Below are 26,913 nucleotides of genomic sequence, written 5' to 3' on the forward strand. Positions count from 1 at the left end.
CCCGTGATGCATTGGTGATCTGTCCAGGGTATGGACAGATCACCCTATGTCAGCCGAGATTGGCACAGCACCTCCGACGACCCTCACGTGGAAGAGAATCAAAGACAGATTCCTTCACCACATTATAACTGGAGAGCTACGTCCATTTTTGTACACAGCCTGTGCTCTCACCCCTTTCTTCCTTTCATTCACCACTCCTCCTCATGTGAGGCACGAACAACCCCCCATACAGACATGCTCGTGTGACTCCATGTCTGTGTGTGAGGCACAGAGGATGCTCAGAGCGCGCACAGCCTCTCCACACTCCACTATGACCGCCAGTCTCCTCTGCTGTGGATGGTACAGGGATGTAATGTGTTTTGGGAAGAGTGTCGGGCAGCAACGACTCACCAACACCATCATCACCATCATCACCATCACCGTCGCTGCCACTGACTGAGCCTGACGTGAATGACAAGTGGGGAGAACGCCTTTACGCAAACCAACTGCACAGGAATGTGCACAAGTCAGGCTTCTTAAAGCGACATTGTGGACTTACACATCTGCTTTTGTTTGTAAACACCCAAACCGAGCTGGGAAACATTTTTATTTGAAGCAGTTTATTTCATTTATAAATGTATTAATTGGTGAGAGCTGGGTGGAGGAGGGAGTGCTGTTGATTTTTTCTCTTTGGAGCAAGACAAACTTCTGCGATGGCACTGGTGATGGAGCCTGTGAGCAAGTGGAGCTTCGGCCAAGTGGTGGACTGGATGAAAGGTAAGGCTTGATTTTGAGGGGAACGATGGTGACCAAATAGCAGCACACATCACAAAACTGCACTTTAGCATGAAACAAAAAACAACAAAACAACACGACCTAGTGTGTCATTGCGCTCCACGGATTCACTGGAGATGCCAGCAGAGAAGAAAAACACCTGCTGAGCCTCGGGTCTTCGCCTCCTTAAACCTCATTTATTACAGCCTTAAATCATCTGATCGATTTTCCCCCACTGGCGGTCTCAGTGTGGAGACGACCTGCCCTCACAGACAGACCAACCCCTCCCTTTCCTCCAGAGCCAAACACACTCAAACAGCACAAAACGCTTTTAAACCTCTATTGTGTCGTGCGGTGGTTATTGTTAACGCGGGGCTGCCTCCCTCTCTCCTCACAGGAGGCTGGCAAACATAGCGGAGATCCAGTAATTACACGCAAATAATTAACCCTTCTCACTGGAGAAGTGGGTGAAAGGTTCGAGCTCGGGAATTTTGCGCGTGCATGACATAAAATAAAATAATTTAAAAAAGCCAACACTGCACTATTATCAGTAAATACCATTGTCCATCCAAAGAAGTCTCTAAGAAGTCACAGCGGATTTGGAAGAGCACCACAAAGGCCTTAGACTGAGATTAAACTGCTTCAGTGCCTCTCAATGCACTGGTAAAGATCTCAGCCATTGGTGTTTAAAGGGACAGTTCATATGAGGTAGTGACTGCAATGTGAGTGCTGCTGTACTGAGAACCAGAGGCTTGTTCTCAGGCTCTGTGAGAAAATATGGCTGTTTACCCACTGAGTCTTGGACTCAATTGAACTGGGGGCCACTGAGTGTGTAGTTTGGCCTCGCGGGGGGTCAGTCAAGTGAGAAAAAGTCCAACTTTTTGAGAAAAAGACTCAAAATCATAATAATGTTTATGACAATATTTCACATAATTCCAAAATAAAAGTGTTTGTTTTGATATGGAACAATGACTAGTTGACATACGTGCAAACATTTGTGTAACTCTGTAAGTGCACCAAAGTCTATAGAGAAAATCATGACACGCAGCAGTTGTTGATCCTTTACTGCTTCCATCTGTATATTAAAATGTGTTATTTTGTGACTCCGGTGTTTGAAATCCTTCCTTCAGATGAACCTAAATGACACAAACTTATCAGAAGCAGTAGATCAGCACCTCCTTTGTGCTCGCGAGATAGAAATGTTGATTTTCTCGGTCAGCTTTGGTGCGGTAGAGTGCGTGCTTTACAAAAAGCTGGACAGGGAGAGGCTGCCTGACAGCAAGATTAAAGCCTTTTTAATTTGGGCATTTATTCAGACACTAAAAAAGTAGAGCATGTCTTGAATTTCGGGAAACATGCAGCAGAATGATGAGGTTTGAAAACGCCTGCACAGATACGATTTAGACTGATAGAGAAGCCGGGTATTTCAGCAGAACGAGACAGATTCATGAACAGCTATTAAAATGAATTAATCACTCATAGGAATTGGTAGCCGTGGTGTGTTTTATGTGTTTGAGGAGCGCTTCATTCTCTCAAGACCTACAGTGTAAATGCCCCACACAGGACTATCTGGATACTCACGACACAGGTTACTCATCAGCTTTGTCGCTGTGTGTCTGTTTGAATTAAAGTCTGTCCACAGACATTATGTCACCTATATATATATATATATATATATCTTGTTTTTAATCTACTGTATAAAACAGTAAATATTAAAACTAAAGCGGGACCACAAACGTTCTACTGCAAATCCAATGGCAATACACGTATACTGCCATTGTTTCAGTAGCATATTGTTGTGTGTTGTTTTTATTTTTGTGCTCACGTGTCAGGCCACAGCCTTTCCAAGATGCTCCAGATTAAATGTACACACACATACTGTAAATCTTTACCGCCTCAACACACACACGCACACAAACGCACACTCTGCCACAATGATGCTAAGCCTGCAGGCCCTTTTTCCTGCCTGGTGCAGACGTATTATGATTGCAAGGCTCAGACCTCCTTCAATATTTTGTTGTGCATTACAGTTTGTACCTGTATCTGCTGTCGCCTGATAAACACATCAACGCTTCCTTGTAAACACTTTTTCTTCTTTCTTTTTTTTTTACTGTTCTGCCTCAGCAAAGGTGACGGATTGATGCAGGAACGTGCGGAGAATGACCACAACAGTTACAGTGAGATTAAATAAGCCTGTATAGGTCAGGTGAGCAATGCTGGGAGATACAAGAAAAGATAAGATAGGAGCAAAGGCTCTTCAGTGTCCCACATCTGACAAGTGGAGCAGAGATGATTCCTGCGCCCAAAGCCCACTAATGGTAATTTAAAGTGAGGGACACTGAGACACAGAGAGAGAGACTGAGAGAGGAAAGGGAGGAGGGGTGGCTTCACGAGAGCTCCTAAGGAATGACAGCATTTTGCCAGTAGCATTCACAGTTTCCATTATTAGCATACCGCTCAGTGATGTCACTCGGTGCCGAATAGGGGCCCTGTGACCTTCCCACCGTGGTGCTTCACACCCCCCCTCATGTGTGTTTTTTGTGAGTGTGCTCAATTCCCGGTTGCAACAAAGCGCCTTCAAAAAAGACAAAAGAATCACAGCTTTGACTGAAACTGTGTTCCTGCACAGTATAGATTTTTATTCCATGTTTGTGTGTTTTTAGGCACAGACCTAATGACTTAATGCATTTGTATAATCTTTATATTCTTTAATTCATGTCATGGGAAGTTTAGCAGTTTTACTTTCTGCTCTCTCTCACATACACACACACGCAAGATTACACCGAGATTAGGATGATGTGTCAGTGCTGTGCTTTTAATGTGCCCCACGTGTGTCTGCTAATCTCCATGAAATGGATAGTGATGTATAGTGCAGAGTACATTACGGTAGCTCAGTGGTAAAGCATAGTCGTCGTGTGAGGTTGTGGGTTCGATTCCCAGCTCCGCTAGCCGACATGATGCTGATGTGTCTTTGGGGCGAGACACTTAACCCTGCTTTGCTCTTGACGGCTGTGCCGGCAGCATGTGATCGGGTGTGAAAGATGAGTGATAGAAAATTCACTCAGTCACGCAGTTATCTGTAATGTTCCAATACTGCCGTCACCTGCTGCTATGACAGGGTTAGATGTTTCAAATGTAAATTTCTGAGAGACTTTTTTGAATTGTTTTCTGTCCTGTGGTCAGGGAGAAAAAAAAGATCCTTGCCAGAACCCTGCTTCATGGTTTCTATGGCAACATGGGGCATACTTCATTGATGTAATGAGTCTCAATTAACTTGGTAAAGGGGCTGATTAGTTAAGCCTTTACGTTTTATGCAAAACCATGAAACTCCCTATGTTTCCTCGCCACAGTTGAGCTGCCAGCTAAACCCAGTGTGAATGCTTGATCAGGTTTAGGCAGCGAGTATATGATTGGTCCACGGCAATGAAAGGACGAGATGAGCAAAGAGCTGTCTCAGTGTGTGTGTGTGTGTGTGTGTGTGTGTGTCTTGCTGAGAAGATGGAAACAGACTGAGAGTATAGAGAAAGCTTCACAAAAGCTACTCTCTCTCCCTCTCTCTGTCCCTCCTCACTGGTAAAAGGACGGGCAGTTAGCATGCAGAGCACTGTCGCTGTGACATTCAGCTATAACATATATAAAGTATAATCATTGCTAATTCATCTTTACTTTACTACCTTTTAAATCCTCTGTGCGAAAACACCTGCGATCAAACCAAAACTTATTAACTGAGCAGATTGTATTTTATTGAGAAAGTTTCCCTTATTTCCCCGTAATTATTTGATACAAAGCTTTTGCGATTACACCTCATAGTCCTTCAGATATTCGCTCAAAATTGATTAAAAGCACATATTTGAGGAGTTTTAGACTCGATCCTGTAGATAATAATGTTTGGTCACGTCATTGGCTCAAATATCAAGTAAAAGTGATAAGATCATGCAATCTTTTGTCAGTTTTGTACGTCAGAGCGATGTTTCATGTTGCTGAGTTCCTGATGTAATATAATAGGCATGCATGCTTTTTATATTATTTGAACCGCAGTGTTTTTCCATCATTAAAATAACAATATTTATATCAACACATGCATGACAAGGTGTCATGACCCAGCTCATTAAAAACGGTAATCTTGTAATCTGGACACTGGCCAGGTGCTCTAAGGTGTGTTGATTAACTCCACCCACATACCTGCAAGACAAACACACACGAACCAAGGAAAACAGCAGCCCGTGAGCAAGAGGGCCGTCAAAGGCAAAAAACCCGCACCGCTACAGGCCGAGTGCAGATTCACAGCTGGTTTTTAGTTGAAACACTTCGAACATGTACCTCGTGGGTGTTAATGCTGTCAGATATCTGACATGGACCACTTCACACACAACCTGTGCCGTCACTTCACGTCGCCGAAGCACAGAATTGATCGCGTAAAGCAAAAGCACAAAGTGTGATTCCGCATGATGAAATGTTTTCCTTTGTCATCCTGTGCGGTCCACTCAGGCCTGGACGACTGCCTGCAGCAGTACATCAAGACCTTCGAGCAGGAGAAAGTAGGGGGCGACCAGCTGCTGCGTATCACACACCAGGAGCTGGAAGATTTGGGAGTGTCCAGAATTGGTCACCAGGAGCTCGTACTGGAAGCCGTGGACCTGCTCTGTGCGCTGGTGAGTGTCCCGCTGTCTTCCTTTTTACTGTGTTCTTTGTACTTTTCATCATGGAGTCACTGCTGATCCACTGGCGTCAAACAATATTTCCGTGCCACATTTTGTGCTTTCACAGCTTATTAAATCCAAGTGCTGTGAACCAGCCACAGAATGAGTTTTTTCCACTTTTCCCTCTTAGATTTACACCATTTGTTGTGTTGTGTTTGCTGATAAAGAGATCTTCCCTATGACGTCTGCCAATTACTTTGCAAATGCCAATCGTTCCCGTATCGAAATAAATGCTTAATAATATTTTCAGGAATCTCTCTCAGCTATCTAGACTTCAGAGCGGGGACGTCGCTTTAAGCCCAAATGTTTAAACATCAAAGCTAATCACGAGTTATGATTTGACCAAAAGATCCACCACAAGCAAAATCTTCCATCTGATGCTCTGACATGGATTATTGGTGTCAGCGTTATAGACTGCTGCGCGGCTGGTTGGACTCAAGTGCTGCTCAAATGTTGAGTATATGCCGAGTCAAGTTTCTTCCTCTGTTGTGGAACCCAGTAGTTCACAAGTCAGTCCAATGTTCCACATGAAAGCCTTTATCATATGTCCACTTAAATCTAAAAGGGTGGACTTAACCTCTACCCTTACGCCAAACAATTGTGGCAGGATTCCCTTAAATTTGCTGCAACAACTTATGATATTTATTTCTTTGTTGTTTAGATTTGAATCTTTGTTCTTTGATTTAATCTCACCAGCGTGTATTATTTATACTGTATGCTATCTAATTTTGTCACTTTCACTTTTGGATTCTTTTATCAGAAAAAAAGAAATCAGGAAATTGGTGAAAATGTCTTTTGAAGTGAGATCAGCAGCAGAAGGTTTACTTTGAAAGGTCCAGAGCAGAGAGAAGCAGCGCAATCTCACATTCATGAAACTAAAAATAGCCTAATAGTACTTGGAATTTGCGTCAAAAAAATCCAAAAAATAAATATACACTTAAAACCTTGCTGTTGTTGTACTGGGAACAAATGCACAGTTCCATTAACAGACAGTTTCTTTACAGCTTTAAGGTTCAGCTTATTTAAGTTAAATGTAAATAGACAAAGCTGTCTTTACTTTTAAGAAGTTTACTGTTGGAATAATTTATACTTAACATGCTGTAATTGCCTTCCTTCCTAGACCCTGTGTTTTTGTTTTGTGCTCTGAAAGGACATCACAGAGCATGGAAAACCAATTTGCTGCTTTGATACCCAAGTCCACAGCGGTTTCAAAGGCGTGACGGGCTAAACTGAGTTGTTAGGCTGAGAGAATATTTAAAAGGAGAGGACAGGATGAATGCAACGTAGGAACAAAAGTGAGAGGGTGGTCTCGTCGTGAAGAAAGCTGCGTCCGTTAGCCCAAGAAACACACACAGTATACATTTAAATGACATTAGAATAAAACAAAGTATGGTGTAAGTCTGACTAAAACGGTTTTCATGAAGTTTACAAACACTGAATGTGATTTGGAGGCAAATTATTCAGAAGAAGAAGAAGAAGAAGAACAGAGGAAAAAACATACACCATACACCAGAGCTGAGTTTATGCTCGCTCAGCTTCTGGAATAAAATGTTTTGAAGGTACACTAAAGAGTAGTTATACACAAAAATATGGAATAAAGTGCGCTCCATATATGGTCAAAACGGAACGGATGTCAACCCGAACGACTAGCTGCCAGCTAAAGTGGCCTGTGATAATATATAACATTAATACAAACTAGTGTAGCTGGTGCTGTTGCTCTTATTCTCAGACAGGAAGTGACGCCGTCCGTAGCTACGTACAACCGTCGCGTGACAACGCATCGTGGACTGAGGTGACAGATGCAATCTGAATCTAAAGTCCTCTCATCCTGCGTTGCTGCTGTGGGGCAAAGCTCCTTATGTAACTGGGATTTAGTTTTAAGTCTCCCAGGCGCTGCTGTATTAAATATGATTAGTGGCCCTCCTGCCGTGCTCTCTCCTCCGAAGACACTGTGATGCCCGCAGGCCGGCACGTGCAGTTTGGCGCACTGCTTTTCCCCAGACATGCAAAGTGACAGCTGGGGGAGAGCGGGGCCGCGCCGATGAGTTACTGGTTTTATTGTCGTCACATGCTCCTCATATTAGCAGCATCTGTGGGTTGCGCGGCAAGGTGGACTGCTCTGCAGAAATCAAATCCCTCTCTCTTCTCTCCCCCAGAACTACGGGCTGGAGACTGAGAATCTGAAGACACTCTCTCATAAGCTTAACGCGTCCGCCAAGAACCTGCAGAACTTCATCACAGGCCGGCGGCGCAGCAGCCATTACGATGGCCGAGCCACGCACAAGCTGCCCAACGACTTCCTGACCTCAGTGGTAGACCTGATAGCTGCAGCCAAAAGCCTGCTGGCGTGGTTGGACAGGTGAGATTTGCAAAAAGGTGATTCTATAACACATGTGCACACAGTGAAACATTCATTCACTGAAGTTTTCCCCTTAGTTCTCCTCTCACGTCATGGTTCGGCTGTGAACTTTAATAAACTCTGGCTTGGACTAAATTAGAAAGAGTTTGACACAGAATTTGACATTTTCTTTATATTTGATGTTTTTGTGCTGATGATTTTGGAGTCTTTCCACGTACAGAGCAGTTTTGTTTTTAATGTTATATGTCGATGACTAATCGTCACTTAAGAAAAAATTCTGCAGGACCCGCTCTGATTAAAATCCAGTAATGTGCACGAGTGTTACACTTAACAGATAAAAACAGATATTATAGTGGATAAGTTTTAGATAAGAGATGATGAATAGGTTGTTTTTATTTGCGGTGTTTACAGGAATCACGTTTTCTCTCCAAAATCAATGTCAAAAAGATAGTGCGTGTGTGTGTTGGACCAATAGTCCTCATGGAGACCAAAACCTGATCCTAATGAGACAGAACCTAAATTTCTTGTCAAATTTAGGGTTGAGAGTTAAGTGAGTGTGTGTGTGTGCTTGTATTTGTGGCTTTGTGAGGACCAAAAAAATCATATAAACCATATAAGGAGTGGCATTCTGCCTGGTCCATAAAGGGCTTTTCTGGGGTTAAGACCTGGTTTTAGGGTTAGAATTGGATACGACTGAAGCGCAAATGTGCGTGTGTGTGTGGAGAATGGTCTAATGGTTCATTCCAGGTGCTCCTTCTTTTTCAGGTCTCCGTTTGCTGCAGTGGCAGATTACTCCTTGACCAGAAACAACGTGATCCAGCTGTGTCTCGAGCTCACCACAATTGTACAACAGGTGACCACGGCACATCTTGATATGATATACATGATAATTAACAGTCAAGTGAAGGCATCGTAACTTTGGAGAATAAAGTTTGTGTAGTTTAAGATTAGGTGGGAAATGTTGAAAGTGGCTGTGAAAGAGGGTGAGAATGAACTCGTTGGAGGCTGAGAGGAGAAGACTGGCAGAGAGAAGGAGAAGAGAGAGAGACATGCCTCCGCACTGGTGATTCATTTGTTTTGTGTTTGTGCGTGCCTGTGTGGGAGTGTAGGGGGTTATAGGCGCCAAGCTGCTCAGTTTTTTGCTTATATCCACCTACAACAGTAACGCCAATAATAACTCCTCATTTTGACACGTTCTCTTGAGGTAACAGTTCTATCTGCATGTTCCTCAGGACTGTTCTGTGTATGAAACGGAAAACAAAATCCTGCATGTGGTGAGTTGCTGACTTTATTCCGCTGTATCTCATGAAATCAACACCGTCACGCGTGGCCTTTTTGAGGTTGTAATGCCCCTAATGTCTCATCTTCAGTGCAAAACCCTGTCTGGAGTGTGTGACCACATTATCTCTCTGTCCTCCGATCCCATGGTGTCCCAGGCTGCACATTTGGAGGTTGTTCAGCTACCCAACACAAAGTCCACTGAAGGATTGGTAAGACTAGATTATTCAGCGGTCACTGGTCATCCTGTCCAGTATGTTATGAGTGGATAATCTGTATTTTTCTATATGTTTTTGCTCTCGTCTGGTGTTTGGCCTCTGCAGTACAAAAACTGGTGTATAATTCAAACCTACATAGTATAGTATAGTAATACACACTGTTTTTTGTTGTAACAGAAATATAGTCAATAAGTAGAAAAACAAACATTCAAAGAGGAAAACTGCTAGTTAGTGCTGTTAAATTGTTTGTAAGATGATTAGTAACCTGGTAAACTAGTGTGACTTCATCATCGTCCAACTCAGTGGACCTAGAAATGTCTTTATAACCAGATGTCTTGGTTTCCCTTAAGATAGGAGTGGTCAAACAGCCCCGTATGAGTGTGAGTGGGATGCATGACAAATTATTATGGTTCATTTCACTCACGCTATTGCAAGAAGACAGCAAAGTTTCTTTGTTGCCTGAGGGCAGAGTTGGATAAACGCCTAAACGCATAATTTAGTATTTTCTGGTCTTTTTTTGCCCATTGAGACAAAAAAATGTTGTTGTAAATATGTTTTACACTGTTCAAATTTTTAAATTTAACATGCAAAATCTGAAAACCAAGAAGTTCGAAATAGGACTTTTTGGTTTAAGTTTAAGTGGTGAATACACTATGTCAAGATATTGAAAGTTAATCTGGGAAAATTGACAAAAGCAATGGCAAAAGACATTTGTCTAAGGTTGAAATAAGCAAAAAAGTCCAGATGGACATTGAGGCTGATAGAGCTGTTATCTATAAAAAAGTTTTCCTTGCTTTAAAATGAAAATGGACAATATGTCTGTGAACAATCGTGAGATTTCAAAATGGAAGTTAGTTTTAAAACTGAAGACTAGAGGGTCTGATTTGTTCTTTCCTGCCACTGTCTGTCCATCAGCAGTGTGCTCGTCTCCTTCTTTGCACTGACCTACTCTCCAACACAACCTCCTTGCTCGGGGCAACAGTAATAGCCCCACCCCCTCACAAGGGCTATGGAAGTTCTCTCATCCGTTCAGGGAAACCTGAACACAGCAGTTGGTCAAGTGGCCTAAAAATAAATCTCTCATATTCAGCTTGAAATCTGGCATCCTGCTTTGTGTGTGTGTGTGTGTGTGCTGAACTTTAGACCCCTTTTAGTGGAAGCTTTGCATTTTAACCTTTTTTTTTTTTCCTTTGCAACATACAAACAGCTTTTGCAGATAAAATAATCCACCATGTTTGACTCAATCTGCTCGAAGGGGCATTTGAGTGGGATTCACTCAGTGGCATTCTTTCAGATTGCACCCACTTTGTTTTAAAATAGGGCTGGGTGATAAGTTATGAAGTTATTATGTGAAAGAACATTGATAATTACTGCGATTGTGGTTTTAAACTTATTTGTAACATGTTTCACACAGTTAAGAGCAATTACATGTTGTTATATTCATATTAAAAAAAGATATCACACAATATAGCATTATTGAAATGGTGTCTCAGATTAAAACAAAGGTTTTAATGGTGATAGTGCCAAAGTCTATAATGTAGTAATGTGAAAGTCATTCATAATCCTACTGTGTTTCACACAGGGCATGTACATCAAATCAACATATGATGGCTTGCATGTGATCACCGGGACGACAGAAGGAGTATGTACACGTTTGTGTCGTGTTTCGCTGCAGTTTTAATGTACAAGTTGAAAATGAAGCAGTGTAAAATGACTCCGCCTCTCTGTCTCTCTGTCCGTCCATCAGTCTGTGGCCGACCGCTGTAAGAAAATCCACGCAGGAGATGAGGTCATTCAGGTTAATCATCAAACTGTGGTAAGACTTTCTGTTTTCTTCTTGCTGTTCTGGCAGATTGTATGTGCTTTATAGGAATCAGCCTGCAGTTTTCATATATACTATACATATTGACACATGTGCTGCAGTACATCCACGGTAATCCACTGCAGCTCCACTGGGCCTGCTGTTTCTTGCAATTTCTTTCTGAAACAACAACTTTTATGCTATTTGTTGAAACTTCATCTTCATGTCTTGAAAGCCATTGATAAATAAATGTGTCTCCTCAGCAACTGGAACTTTTGAACAGATGTAGTTCAGTGTTTGAAGTGGGAAAAAAATAAATGTCAGCACTCCCCTTATCCATTTATTGCCACAATGAAAATGGTGTGAATGAAAGGCACACCAATCAGGTGAGATTCACCCAAATATAACACAAACACCACCATTTTTATCCTAGAGTCCCTCTAAAATGAATTAAACAGTAGGTACATTTTTTGGCAGAGCTGGTTTTACAGCTGCCAAAATTTGCACCCCCCCATTTTATTTAGCCAGGAAGCTTGTTATACATGTGAAATTAACTGTCATATGCAAGAGGAAACATTCAAATAACATGAGCACCACCATTTTTATCCTAGAGTCCCTCTAAAATGAATTGAACTGTAGGTACATTTTTTGGCAGTGCTGGTTTTACAGCTGCCAAAATTTGCACCCCCCCATTTTATTTAGCCGGGAAGTTGTAATACATGTGAAATTAACTGTCATATGCAAGAGGAGACATCCAAATAACATGAGCACCACAATTTTACTCTAAAGGCCTATGTCATTATCGGTAAAAACTAAAAAGACTATAACATAAATTCCACACAAACTGGCATAATAGAGTAAATTTTATTGAAATTACCTTGTTCAGTAAGAATTAAATTAATAAAATGACTACATGCCTTTAACACGTTTAATTAATGGATATTTGAGGTGTTTTATGTTCCCCTCATCTTAATTAACACAACTTGAACAAGTTGTCCTTTTTTTGTTTTTGTAAGCGAGACAAAACTGCACAAACTGACTGTGACAGTGAAGTGTGGGATAGTGTCATTTGTAAATTCAGGGGAAATGAAAACAAAAAACTGCCTGTGCTGATCAGTTTAAATATAGCAGCCCTTTGTCTGTAATAATTATTGCTTGTGTGTGAGACGGCAAGACGTATGATAATTACACAGCCAGGTTCATTTCAGTCAGTCAACTTTGCCGCTTGAATGCAGCCATTTAGAAAGAGAACAAGGACAAACACGGACTTGCCAAGCCTCGTTCTTCTTCTCACTGTAAAGTTTAGTGCAGGTCAGTATATAAAAGGAAAAATAAAACAAAGCTCAGTGTTGAAGTGCTTTCTTCATCCCTGATCCTTGGTCTTGATAGTAGCTGCTTTATATTCATCTCAGCATCAAAGAAAGAGGAACATATGGATTTTCTTCTTCTTTCAGTTTGTGTGCTAATGACCTATGGAACCTAAAATGTAATGTTCTATTGTCTGACACTGATAGGCAAAACATCATAGGCCCCAATGGCAGTTGCCATAGCAACCAGGCTTCATACGCTTGCAAAAGACATGATACCCCAGTCTCAGTAACTAAAACACAGAAAACTTAAAAAGAAGTCTTTTTTTTTAAAGTCTGTCAACCATTTACTTTATGGATTTGTGCTGTGGTCAGAGGAGGAATATCTTTACTTTGGTTATTTAGTGAGTTTGCATCGGTTTAAATATATCTGTTGTCTATACATGGGGGTCGCGGGGAGTCGGAGCAAATCCCAGGTGACACAGGGTGAAACGTGGGGTAAAATGGGGTAAAATTTACACCTATGGTCAGTTTAGAGGGTCCATTTGACTTCTGCAGAACATGAAAGCTCAATGCAGAATCCACACACATTAACTACATCTATAAAGTGAAGATTGTTCTATTGTTATTTGCTCTGAAGTTTTCTTACTTCATATGGACAGTGTTCACAAGACAGATGCCGGAGATGTTGTGGGTGAAAGATTCTCTGCCGCGCCGCGTTGCCCGAGATGAGCAGCAGCTGAGCGAGTTTGACAGCTTAAGTAGGTGATGTCAATCTGTAAACTCGGCTGACATGTGTGCTCGCCCCGAACTGTCACTCATAACGGCCGCCATGAGCAGCTTTAGTGTGGCTAATACATTTCATTTAGTGTGACCCATAGTTAAGAGGAAATCCTTGATGGTTGATTTGCGGGGAACATCCCATCAGTGGGTGCATTAACTCAGGAGAAGGTTTGAGGGAGACGAGGTGGACGCTGCATTAAACGATAGACGTGTCTGTGGTAAAGAAAATAACAAACCAGAGTGGAAACATGTAAAAGAAATGCAAGAAAATTGTAAAAACATTGTAAAAACAATAAAGGAAGCGATGTTTGAATAGTGTTTTTTTTATGTAAAACAAAGACAGTAACAAACTACAACCTATTTACAGTTTGGTAACTTTTACACATTTACTCAATTTCAATTACAAACCACTTTTTCTTGTTAATTGTTAATTATTAAATGCCAAAAATATAAATGAAAAAGAATATTTTAAGTGTTTTTTGTACTCCGCTTCTTATTATTTAACTTATTATTCATCATAAGGATGGTTTAAAGTTATAGCCATGGGTTAATAAAGAGTGACAACTACTGTTACCAGCTGCTTGTCTACAAAAATCATGTGTATGATAAGCTAAGGAAGTGGAAAAATACTGGAATTGGATGATTGTAATAAATAAGTAGAGAAAGTCAGAAATACTGTTAATAGCTTCAGGACACAAAAATAGATTTCAGCAGCACAAATTGTCAATAAATGAGGTTCCAAACACATAAAAGGCCCAGATACATGAACACTTAAGAGGTAAACAACCAGCAGCAGAATGCTTTATAAGAAACCTGGAAGAATAAAATAACTGTTCCAGTGTGTCCGTCTCTTTGGTGCTTTTCTGTGTAAAACGTCTGTGTGGATGCTGTCGAGATGAAAAATTGCCCTGAAAGGAGCGAAGTGATTGGTAGGTCAGCGTCTGAAGAATGCCCAGTTTCACAGGCTGCATTAAAACACACAAGATGTGCTGAAATTCAGCAGAGCCAGCCAAGCGAGGAGTGTGGGGACATGTTCTGCCCAAACTGGACGAGGCAGATCTGGTTCAGCTGCAGACACTGTTTGTCTCTGGGCAGCACGTTCGTTTGTGCCAATTGTGGTCTGAACTGGGTGGAAGGCTATTTACAAGGCATACAGCTGTTAACGACACACAGCACTGGAGCTCACCACATCATGACTGATGTCCCAGCAGGTGTGAAGAAGAAGCCCTAAGGCGTTTAAACGTTCTCATTAATGTAAACCAAAGGATGTGCTACACACTTGTTGTGTTTCCGCTGTCCAAATGAATGGAAGTCAATAGAAGAATAGCTGCACAAACCTGTGTGTGTATGTGTGTGTTTCTCATGCATCTTTAAAATGACCTTGGTTGTTGGAAACACTGGACATCAGCATTCGGGGTCTATTATGTTCATTATGTCTGCGTTTGTCTGAGGGGACACTTTTTTTTTGTTTTTAATCAGGTGGGCTGGCAGTTGAAGAACTTGGTGAACTCGTTGCGCGGGGATCCTGCAGGTGTGACGCTGACGCTGAAGAAACGCCCGCAGAGCACGCTCACCTCCACGCCGGCCCTCCTCAAGAACATGAGATGGAAGCCATTGGCTCTGCAAGTAAGACGGCTGCTTAAATTCATGCACCAAAAGTGATTCTTCAAATGGCCAAGATAGAAAAGGCAATGTATGTATATATATATATAGTATATATATATATATATATATATATGTATATATATGTATATATATGTATATATGTATATATATATATATATATATATATATATATATATACATATATATACAAGGTAAACAGTGTTTATCCCAGAATATGTGCAATATTGGCATATTATATACAGAGTGAAAGATATTACACTTCTATGTATACATAATATCATTCAGCCCCTCATATAATGTAAAACAAGTGCCTTAAAACAAAACTTATAGTCTTATAAAATTATACAATTTATACTAGTAAAGACTATCATGTCAGATTTAGGTTTTCCCTTCATCTTTTGATTTGTTTAAGCAGTAGATTTGTTATTACTACATCAACATCACTTTTATTGCATTTGTACCCAAACCTGCTCCTGTTCGTTCTCTAGTTAACGTTTCAGCACTAAGTGGCATCTGCTGTCCTACTTTGGCCAAACCAATTACATTGGAAGGATTGTGTGCCTGAGCCAGGATGGATGGAAGTGAGAGGCATGCGTATAAAAGTAGTCCAGCCTTTCTTTGAGTCCCAGGCCATAGAAAATGTTTTCTCCCTCCCTGAGGCCCTGAAGGCCCAGTCCGGCTCAGCCTCAGCCCCCACTTCACATTCTCACATTCTTGTTCTCCACCTAAATCGAATTTGCTCTCCTGATGGCATTTTAAAGGACAAAAAGAGGAGAAAAGATACAAAGACTGTAACGTTTCCTGTACTGAGATGTGACTAAACCTAAGAGAGTGCCAAAGAAAGAAAAGAACATTGTGCCTCTGACACACATAATGCTTTTTTTAAGGGGGAAGCGCGCAAGATACACACACTAAATCTCGTTATACTAGTCAGTTGCGAGTTACACTGCATATCAGCATAGTTTGGCACATTAATATTCAGTTCTTCCTCATTTAAAGTCCATGTTTTATCACTGAAAAAGTGTCATCTCGTAATTGGGTGACACCTCATTGACTCTTCAAGTTTAGTTGATGATTTTTAAACATTAAATGAGGCACAAAACCTACGATATACATATTTTACTGCACAGGGCGGCACGATATTAGTAACATATGTTATACGCGGTAGCCTTGTTTAGTATTGCCTTGTTTTAGTATAGAAAGAACACGATGGGCGTTAATTAAACTTGACGACGACAATAAAGGTGAATAAAACTGAATAATTAAACAATACACGGCTAAAACAATAATGATGATGATTATAAAACAGGATTCAACAACAACAACAAAATTACATTGAAACAACAGGATGAAATTAGATACACTCACCTCTCTGACATCATAAAATGAAAGGGGAGAGGGAGAGCGTCAAGACAATGTTTAGAACAAAAACCCACAAAGAAGAAATAAAAGGGAGGGGCAACACACAATAAACACACATTAAAAGCAGGTATGACAGATAAAAAGATGATAAAATGAAATATTATACATGCATTAAGCCTGTTACATATACTGCATAATTTGAAGAGACTATATAGGCTGCGGACAGATTTTCCTTGACCTGAATGAGCAGAATAACTTCTTGTATGCACCAGTGAGAAGTGGAGCATGAGACGCTCATACTGGAGCACGAAGCTCATTCCACGGGATGAATGGTCTCTGAGTGACAGACTGAACCACTGTGAACTTCAAATGTTCAATGTGTTCAATTCCTATAACTGTTTCCCTCCTTCTTTCTCCCACTGTCTGCCTCTTTCTCTCTCCTTTTATTCCCCTCTTTTTCTCACACACACACACAGCCAATGTTCCCTCAGAGCCCCGGCAGCGGCAGCAGCGTTGCCACGCCCACCAGCACTTTGAGCACTCCGTCCAGGAGGAGCAGCTGCGCCCTGCAGGACCTCTACATACCTCCACCTCCAGCAGAGCCGTACACCCCCAGGTGAACACACACTCGCGTGGGATATTAAAGGTGCAGTGTGTAAGAGTCAGGGGCTCGTTTCCTCCAGGGGGTTCAGTCCAGTTCAGTTCAGTTCGGGTCGGTACGGCACAGGACGCCGGACCTCCTCCATTATTGCCGCTGTGTGTCTGTGTCGTGTCCGTCTTTGTGGAATTAACTGGCAAACTACACTGTGTCACACTGGCATGACATTAAGCTATTTACATAGCTGCCGCATATTACGTAATCTATGTAATTTACCTATCCAGCACATACTCCCCCGCAGAGGAAACTGGGTCTGGTTGAGGAGGATAAACTGTATGGACAAAAGTATTCAGACGAGGGACTGTAATGATGTATTCAAATACATATGCAGCTATAACTGTTTCCACACTTCTTGGAAGACTTTTTGGGAAGTTTTGGGAATTTGTGTCCATTCATTTTGTAGAGAATTTCAGAGGTCAGACACTGATGTTGGACAAAAAATGCCCGGTTCATCCCAAAGGTGGGGTATGATGGGGTTAAGGGTCAGTGCTCCGTGTGGGCCAGTCAATTTCTTCTTTTTATAGTCCTTGCTTTGTGCACTGGGGCACAGTCATGTTGGAATAGAGAAAAGGACCTTCCCCAGACGGTTGCCACAAACCTGGAAGCATAGCATTGTCTAAAATGTCAGGGATAGAGTCCAAAGCCTGATTGAAACACCTGAAATCAATACTTTTTAAAATACTAAAATAAAGTATACTAATACTTTTGTCGATATAGTGTGCCTTGGTTAAAAATGTAACGTGCACTTGCATAAAAAGTTTGGGAATCACCGCGTTGAACTCCAAACGCTGCATCTTTTGAACATATCCATGCTGAAGACGTTACTTCCTACACTCTGGGCGCCCGACGGCATTAAAATAAAAGCGCCGCTTTCCCATTTCTGTCATGGCAGAGACGACAAGGGAAATCTGCCCGGTGACGATCCTCAATCGGACATCCATGTCACAGAGGGATCTGAGTCACCAAACTCCTACCTGGACCAGGAATGTCAGCAGCGATTTCCTTTGGTGGAGGAGGATGCTATATTGTACTGTTACGAGTACGACCAGAACCAGGACGCGTCATCAGTCCGCAGGGGGAGCACTCCCACCTATGGTAAGACCTTGGCTCCCCCATCTGAGGACTCACTGCTGTAATCAAGGCCAGAGCAGGAGCTCAAAGCCCCGTGTGTGTGCGTCTGTTTGATCCCTGTGTGTGTGTGTGTGTGTGTGTGTGTGTGGGCAGCTTTGTGATATTAATGTTCCTCTTTGCTCCAGGGAGACTCAGGCCCATCTCAATGCCAGTGGAATATAACTGGGTGGGAGACAATGAAGACCTGGCCAAGCAGAGGAGAGAGAGTCGTAGAGGTGAGTGGGAGGCAGTGGGGGAGCGAGGGAGAGAGAGAGAGAAAGGAGGACACAGAAAGGAAGGAAGGAAAGAAGGAGGACAGAGAGGGACAGAGGGAGCTGAGGTGAGTGGGTGGATATCACATAATATCCTCACCCGCTCAGAATACAAGGATGAGCTGGCCTGTCAGAAGCGATAACATGCTGGATATCAGTTCCCGCCTCTATCTCCTCCATATGTTCATTATCTGTCACTGCTTCTTTTCTCCTCTCCCTCTTTCCCTCTCGCTCTCAGTTTTGCAGTTTCTCTGTGTTTCGATAGAAAAAGTGCACCGTTGCTTTGGCAACAGCTGAAATAAATTTTCAGAGACGTTCCTACAGTGACCGCCGAGCTTGGCGGTAAACAGAGGGGGAGGAGACCGAGCGGCTTTATTTCAGTCTCAAAGACAAACTTGAGTGACGTGTCTGTTCCCTCTGGGGATGATGCTGATACAGTGTGCTGCTTCTTTTGGGCCTTTCAGTAAAGTGAGGGGAGCTATGTTTATCTACAAGAGATATTTGGAACTTCTGAGGCCTCTCTGCCAGACATCAGCTCTTCTTTGTGGATTATTTTTAACAAATTTGTCTCAAAAATGCTAGCGTCCGCTGATTGCACTTGTCTTGCAGTAAATTACGAAGACAGATTATCATCTCTGTGCGCGCAAGATTGAAACACCTCTGTACTGAGAAAACTGTCGCTGTCACTCATGTGCAGCTCATAGGCTTACTCATTATTATACAGCATGAACTCCTTTGGCAGTGGTTTGAATCCAACAGACACATTTATAATTAAGAGTGACACACACTATAGCCATAAGCTACCGAGATTGTGCGGCAATCTTATGATACAAATGCAGTCTGTGGAACCATTTTTGTGTAAAAAGGATATTATTTAAAGCTGCAGTGTGTAACTGTAGATCATTTTGTTGTTATTCCGCCTCTATTTAGTCCTCATGAGCAGAAAAGATTGAATATTAATTCTATGCAATGTCGCTGTCAGACCTGACTGAGGGAGCGTTTGTGTGTATACACCAGAAGTGACGGGTGGGCGGGGACAGGAAGCATGATATTTTCATCGTCTTAAACTTTTTGTGGCCGCAGCTTAATGTTTTTAGTCGTACTTTAACCTCTTGGCAGTCGTCTCACTTTACTTGTGCATCGCTGCTGGTGCCTCCATCAGTCTTGGCAGAAAACAAAAGCACTTCCTGTTGGCAGGGTGGGAGTGTCATCTGCTGTAGGATATAAGTATCATTCTATTTCATGAGGGTCTGTGCACCTCTGTTTTTGTCCCAGCAGAAAATTCCTTGTTGCGTTTCGCGAGTGAAGACAAAAGGCCCGCAGAGGACTTCCTGCTGGGACGCAGTCTGAGCCAGAACAGGAGGAAGACTGAGCGTGGAGGCAGCCCCACCCATTACACACTCATCCCCGCCCTGCAGATGGAAGTCTCCATGTCCACGTCCAGCTCTGACTCTGCGTCCCTCTACCATGTCAGTTCCTTGTTGTCTGACGAGTTTAAAGACGGGAGCATGAACGAGCTCTGAACATGTCCGCGTGACGTCATTCTCTTTTTGGTTTCCGTTGCAGGTGTTTGAGCGATCCTCGCTGCTGTCCAGGTCAAAGAAGAACAAGATCAAAGGTGCGAGGAGTTTGAACACAATCAGGTGCTTCACGAGGAGCATTTTTTTAAAATATTCTTCCGTTTTTGTTTCCCTTTTTAGTTGAAAGCCCGATGTCCTCAGTCAGTAAGCGGAGGATTTCCTGCAGGGACCTGGGTCAGGGTGACTGTGTGGGCTGGCTGTGGAAAAAGAAGGACGCTAAGACATATTTTTCACAGAAATGGAAGAAGTATTGGTTCATCCTAAAAGACACGTGTCTCTACTGGTACATGAACGAGGAGGTGAGTAACATTTCTAAAACCACAGAATTAAGAGTTTTGTTCTTGGTGTCGAGGTTTGATTTCGCTCTGCTTTTGTTTATCAAAGGACGAGAAAGCCGAGGGCTTTGTCAACCTCCCGGAGTTCAAGATCGATCGTGCAACTGAGTGCAGGAGGAAGTTGTGAGTGGACACCTAATATCAAACTTTTTATATTCATACGTCTTTTCCATTCAGCCTTTGTGAATCCAGGCACATGATAAACCTGCAGAATTTTAGTGTGCATACAGAAAAACAAATTCTTTATTCATTATTGTGATTTTATGTAGAATATTAGTTTAAATGATCTTAACCTAAACCTAAACTACATTACCAAAACTGAAGTTGTAAGATTAATTGTTGCTGCAGAAATTGGAAAAAAAAAAGATCTACCCCTGCATTTCCTCTTCCTCCTCCTCCTCCTTCATTGGTTTGTGAATCAGATTTATGTGGGCGGAGTCTTCCTGTAATAAACCCTCCCTCGGCCTTCAAATGCAGAACACAAATGTGTTCGAGCTGTTGGAGAAACATGTCGTCAAAGATAGCCTCCTCCATAAAGCAAGGCTCCTGCATTAAAAGGTTTATTTCAAGGCTGTGAAAAACAAACAATTTTTATTTTGAGGCAATTACATACTTCAAAAATGAGAATTGTATATATATATATACATATATATATATACATATATATATATATATGTATATATATATATATACATATATATATATATGTATATATATAAAACATCTGTTATGCCAAAACATGCCAAAATGAATCAATAAAGAGAGCTGTCTTGTTATTCAAGGTCTTGCTGTTTTGCGTCAGGCTAAATGAATGTATGTCTAATCATGAACCAGTTGATCTTGGCAGTCGCCTCTATTCATATGTTAATGGCTGCTATAAGTTCCCGTGCGTGAGTTCACATTTGCTTCCCCTTTCAGTGCTTTCAAGGCTTGCCATCCGAAGATAAAAACCTTCTACTTTGCAGCGGAAAATGTAGACGACATGTCCCGGTGAGTTTCTGCGGCCCGTGAGAGTCACATTATACACTCTGACGCCATCTATTGTCCACACCATACCTTCACACACACCGACCCTCTATAGCTGGACTGCCCACTCTATTTAAAACTGAGCATTTATGTGAGGTGATTGGTCAAAAAGAGGGGCGTACACACACACACACACACACACACACACACACACACACACAGTGTGTGCACAGTGTTGTGTTGCATGCCAAGCAGCTGTGCGTCATGATGGTTTGTCTCCCACACAGGTGGCTGAGTCGTCTCAGTGTGGTGGTAGCAGGATACTCCGAGCAGGAGAAAATGCACAAGGACCAAGGTGAGATTAGTCACAGTTACCGTTTCCCCAGAGTAACTTTCCACATGTGGCAGTTATTTACAACTTACTGCATGTTAAAATAGTGTATTAACAATTTAGAATGAAGAAAAACAAATCGTTTTATTTAGAAAAAACACTGTAAACATGCGTGTTAAATGTGGAATTTGAACAGTATAACACACATTTAAAAATGACTTGTCTTTGTCTCAATGTCCAAAAACAGGGACATTACCGTAATAACCACACTCTGAGTGTCCAGATATCACTGGGATTTTTCCGATTACACAAACCGTTGCGTAATCGCGGCAATGCGCGTTCGCAAACGTGTCATGTGCGTGACACATTTTGTTTAACAGCGTACTTGCGTTGCCCATTACCCAATAAATACTGCAGTTTATTTCTAGCTCAGCAGCAGAGCGCTTTACCGCCTCTGCTCTGTATCACTTTGACGTCACACCTGCGTCAAGCGTCTCTGCTTTGTGTTGTATAGAAATGTGCAAAATATTATTTTGAAATAATAATAACCCCTTATACCCATGATCTATTTAGAGGAGCCTATGTAGGAACCTGGTGGGCGAGTGAGAGCAGGTTTGTCATTGATTTTAAGAGGCTTCTTCCTTCTCTAACAAGTTGTTAAATTAGATTCTTTACACCTCCAGATGACTTAGCAGGGAGTTCTCACATCTTAGATTTATCCTCACCTTCCATATTACTCATGTGCGTCACACCTACATTACACCAACACAAGCAAACTTTATGACACTGCAACATGTGTTGTGGTCACTTCTACTGCATTTAAAGCGGCGGTGCGTTCACGTGTTGGTGATTTTTCTTTTTAATTGTTTACAAATCACTTCCTGTGTGCGGTGTGGGAATGTCAGTGTGGGCACCATGACAGGAAACAGGGAGAGAGTCGTGTGGAGCTGAATGGATATATCGATTAATCGATTAGTTGATTATTTTCTCGATTAATCGTTTGGTCCATAAAATATCAGAAAACCTTAAAAAAAATCGATTGATCGGTGTCCGTCAAACCTGGAAGTGATGATGTTCTCAAATGTCTTGTTTTGTCCACAAACCAAAATGACTCACTTTTAATGATTGCTTTGAAATAATGAAGAAAATACTCACATTTAAGAAGCTTAAACAATCTGAAATCTTGTTTTTTTTTTTTAACCGATTAATCGATTATCAAAAGAATTTGTCTGTGAGTTTTAAATAGGAATGAAACATGATACTGTGTGTGTGTGTGTTTGGGACAGATTACTGGAGTGAGAGTGATCACGAGGACATGGAAATGCCCTCGATGTCAAAACAGGACAGTCCACCACCACCTTATGACACCTTTCCCAGAGCATCCTCAGTGAGTGTGTGAGCCTGTAGTTGAATAAATACAGTACATATCCCTCACTGTGCCTCATTATTGACTTTATTGACATTTCTGTGTTTGTAGGTGAGTCCATACCTGGAACCAAAACGTAGCCATCTCTCCTCCTCCGACACATTCCAGTCCCGTTCCTCTCATGAGGACTATCACTCCGAGCCTCACGAAGGCAGCAACAGCAACAACAGCGTCTCCCCCGGGCAGAAGACCAGCAGCCATCGAAACTCGTGGCAGGACCAGATGGAGGGCAACACGAGGATGCACTACCTCCAGACGTTTCCCGTGGACGAGCCCCTGCTCTCTGATGACAGGGACCAGCTGCCGATGGAGTATCGCAAGGAGTCCACGCTGCCTGCAGCACGCAGCCTGCTGCAAGAACAATACCGGGCCATGCCTCTGCCCCTCCGAGCCAGTATCGACTCGGAGACGGGGGGGAAACCCCGCAGTTTCACGCTCCCCAGGGACAGTGGGCTCCACGCTATCCTCGCCGCCTCTGCTGCTGTTTCAGATCCACGAGAGAACCAGCACTATCAGCTGGACCGAGTCAGAGACACAGGTCAGATTCCGTTGCGCCATAAGAGCAGACGTTTCAATTAAATACCACGTTTAAGACTACTCTATGTTGCACATACACACATCGGTAAATCACCACCTCATAACAAGGAGGGGAAATACAGACAAACGGATTTTAACCCCAAACAAAGGCTCAGTCAGTCAGTCAGTCATCATCTAACCGCTTTATCCTCAACCAGAGAGTCGCGGGGGGTGCCGTGCCAATCTCAGCTACATCGGGCGATAGGCGGGGTACACCCTGGACAGTTCGCCAGTCCATCACAGGGCCACACAGATAGAGACAAACAACCATTCACTCTCACACTCACTCCTATGGTCAATTTAGAGTGTCCAATTTACCTAATCCCCACATTGCATGTTTTTGGACTGTGGGAGAACCCGGAGGGAACCCACGCACACACGGGGAGAACATGCAAACTCCATGCAGAAAGGCCCTTGTTCCAACCGGGGCTCGAACCCGGGTCTTCTCGCTGCAAGGCGAGAGTGCTAACCACTACACCACCGTGTGGCCCTAAACAAAGGCTCACCAGATCAAAAAATAAATATCTTAAGAATAATTTGCTAATTAAATAAAAGACACAAACATGTCCTTGGGATATCAAAGACTGAAGCAGGGATTGATGTGTTGTTCCTTGTGTAGCCGTTCACAGCAACAACGCTCTGAACGAGCCTGAAAGCTGATCAGACAGAGCTCACCCTGACTCAACCCTTTTCTAATTGTCTAATTTGCAGACATTACGTGCACGACGACGACCACGTGGCCTAATTTGCCGCCAGTTATTTTATTACCGCCGCTAACGGGCAGTTAGTGTCTGCTCATGTCAGAGGTCGAATGCTGCCTATTATTCCTTTAGCCGATTGAATTTGAAGCAACCTTATTTGCTGCGCCTCAAAGACCTCCAGGGCATGTGTCTATGTGAGATGAAATGTAGTGTCTTATTTGATCGTGATTTATCTTGGCAGTGCACTCTCTCACACACACACACACACACACACTCGTCCTCTCTCTCGCTCAGTTGAGATGCCATTGTGCCTCTTGGCACGGTTTGGATGGTGAAGCGAGGAGGAATCCTTTCAGCCCGAGTTGATGTCGGATTTTGAACCGGATAAAGAAACAACCCTGAGGGTCTTCTCTCATTGTCGATGTCCTTGTTTTGTTTTTTTATTGTTTTACAGCTCACGCTCTCTGCCGTTTCCTGTAAAGAAAAGAGGAAAACACAAACAGGGGAGCAAACAAAGCATGAAAGCATGTCGAGGCACAGCCAGAGCGTGACAGAACGCTTCCATGCTGCTTCCACAACTCAAAATACTGCCACAGCAGATTTAGACCTATAGTGTAATGTCAGTATGACGCCAACAGAGGGCAGTGCATGTCAACAGGAGAGGAGTAGATGTGGCTCATGTTGTAGGTTTGAGACCGACATCCTTGCACTTCTTATGTTTGATAACTGTCTTTGTACAGCTTTAATTTTTATATTTATTTGATATATCTATATGTCTGCATATTGAGTATTTGTATACAGGATGTTAACTAAAAAAAAGCTACAGATTCATTAATTATTTTCATTCTTACCATTTATATAATTATTTCTGAGGTATTGGTGTATCAGTATTGTTTTAAATGTTGAGTCTCTAAATATCATAAAGTACGTGTTTTCATGGAACTTCACACTTAAATTGTCGCCATGCTGAGAGAGATATTGCACATTTTGTTGTATTGTTTTGATTTCACAACTCCAGTTTTTAACGTTCTGGAAATGGATGACTTCTTTCAGGATTGTAGTATCTTTAACTTTAAAAACGTTTTTTTTTTTTTTGTTTGTTTCTAGGTCATGGCCGAGACTGCAGGATGCAGGCAGACTCTCTGGGGGATTTGTACCGGGCTCTGGAGCGGACAAGTCTGTCCAGCTCAGCCGATCACAGATCGGCCGGCCGCCTGGAGTACAAGCGTTCATTTGTCCGTCGAGTTAATGACCCCCTGCTTAATGACAAGCTTCATCGCCTCCGGATCCTCCACAGCTCACTGAAGGTACAGTATATCAATGTGTAAACATTTACCCACAGTTGTCATGTATGTGTTTGTTTATAACCGGTGCCTCCATTTCCCTGCAGGATGTCCCTCTTCAAGACACAAACCAGTCCTTGGGTTTTTTAGGGTAGATAAAAGCTCATCCATCACGTCGTCTGTTTGTGCCTCACACAGCTGCAGATAAAAGGCACCAAAACCCCAAACTCTTTCTTTCCCTGCTTGGCTCTCCATCTCCTCTGCTTTGCACAGCCTTGGTGTCCCTCCCTGCCCGACCTCGCCGTTTTTTGTTTTTTGTTTTTTTTCTTAGACGAGGGCTGTGACAAAAAGGCAAAAGAGACGTCTGACTCGATAACACGACTTGTTGACTCACAGGGTTTCCGACTGATGAATAAGCACTTTGTATCCGCGTCAAAGGGGATTGTGTACAGCCTCTCTGGAAGGATGAGGGAACAAAGGCATTTTGTTATGCATGTGTGTCTGATTACTGGGTGTGTTTCAGGGTGTTACAACATACATATTTAATATAACGTTACAGCAACAGTGACTATACAATGTGGGGTACTTACAGTATACAAGTTGTACAAGTGCTGTGCCTCAGTGATTGTGAATGTATTGTACTTTTCCAAGAGGGACAAAGGATGAAACCGAAAGAAAGCTATACCTCTAAACAGGGACATGTGAATATGACGCTCGGCAATAATGAACTAGTCTTGTAAATTACAGATGAATGATCAGAGTAGTTGTCTATTTTTGTATGCATGCTGTCTGATTGTTTGTAAAACTGTTTTGTATTTCAAAGTGTGTTACACGAGTCCACATCCCTTTAGCACATTGAGGTTGTTGGTTTTTCTTAAAGACCTATTTCACATTTTGTTCCAGTACAGTTTGCTTTTATGTCAAAAAGAGGAGGGAGCCGTATTTATTAAGTGTTTAATGTACAAGCATGCTTTGTATGACGCAAACACACGACCATGTCATTTGAAATTGAATGATGTTTCTCAAAATTGCTATATTATAGCTATAAGTTCCCCTTTTTTTAATTAAATAAAGTTTCACATGGACACACATAAGACTCCTTGTTCAGGTTTTTCTTATGTTCACATTTAAAGTTGCAGTGCATAAAGTAAGGAGAGTTTAAAATTTTGAACAAAACCCAGTTCTAACACAAATTAAGTGCAGAGTAATAAAAGACTAAAAGTTAGACTAGACTGGAGCATTAAATATGATAGTGACCATTTGCCATGAAACAGGAAGTGCCCTATGACTTCGCCATACACTGACCGATCGCCATAAAACTCCATAGTGACACAAGCGTGGGGACGAGGGCCCTATCACGCATGCAGTCCAAATGACTATTATTATTGTTACCATACCCTCATATTCAAAAGATACCTTTTAAATAACTTTTAAATTGAATATTGCAAGTCAATAATACTGATGATAAACTTGTGTTTACATTAACGC

General features: G+C 42.2%; 1 protein-coding gene across 7 annotated transcripts; it reads left to right on the forward strand.

Moving 5' to 3' along the window:
* The first annotated feature begins 283 nt into the window (after positions 1-283).
* On the forward strand, positions 284-26,521 carry LOC122779986 (connector enhancer of kinase suppressor of ras 2-like). 7 transcript variants are annotated; one of them, XM_044042731.1, is made up of 22 exons: positions 284-756; positions 5,242-5,405; positions 7,610-7,812; positions 8,560-8,665; positions 9,045-9,086; positions 9,183-9,302; positions 10,891-10,950; positions 11,056-11,124; positions 14,679-14,825; positions 16,664-16,803; positions 17,738-17,940; positions 18,102-18,191; positions 19,503-19,696; positions 19,794-19,845; positions 19,928-20,106; positions 20,192-20,265; positions 21,061-21,132; positions 21,396-21,463; positions 22,726-22,826; positions 22,917-23,403; positions 25,250-25,449; positions 25,533-26,521. In XM_044042731.1, the coding sequence occupies exons 1-22, from the start codon at positions 693-695 to the stop codon at positions 25,578-25,580; spliced, it is 2,883 nt and encodes a 960-aa protein (XP_043898666.1). In that variant the 5' UTR covers positions 284-692; the 3' UTR covers positions 25,581-26,521. The 7 variants fall into 7 exon arrangements, with proteins under 7 accessions (XP_043898666.1, XP_043898667.1, XP_043898668.1 ...); XM_044042732.1 differs by having other exon boundaries at positions 19,506-19,696; XM_044042733.1 differs by having other exon boundaries at positions 8,578-8,665.
* Positions 26,522-26,913: the final 392 nt, after the last annotated feature.

This window comes from Solea senegalensis, linkage group LG13 (genome assembly GCF_019176455.1).
Source record: "Solea senegalensis isolate Sse05_10M linkage group LG13, IFAPA_SoseM_1, whole genome shotgun sequence".
Lineage (NCBI taxonomy): Eukaryota > Metazoa > Chordata > Actinopteri > Pleuronectiformes > Soleidae > Solea > Solea senegalensis.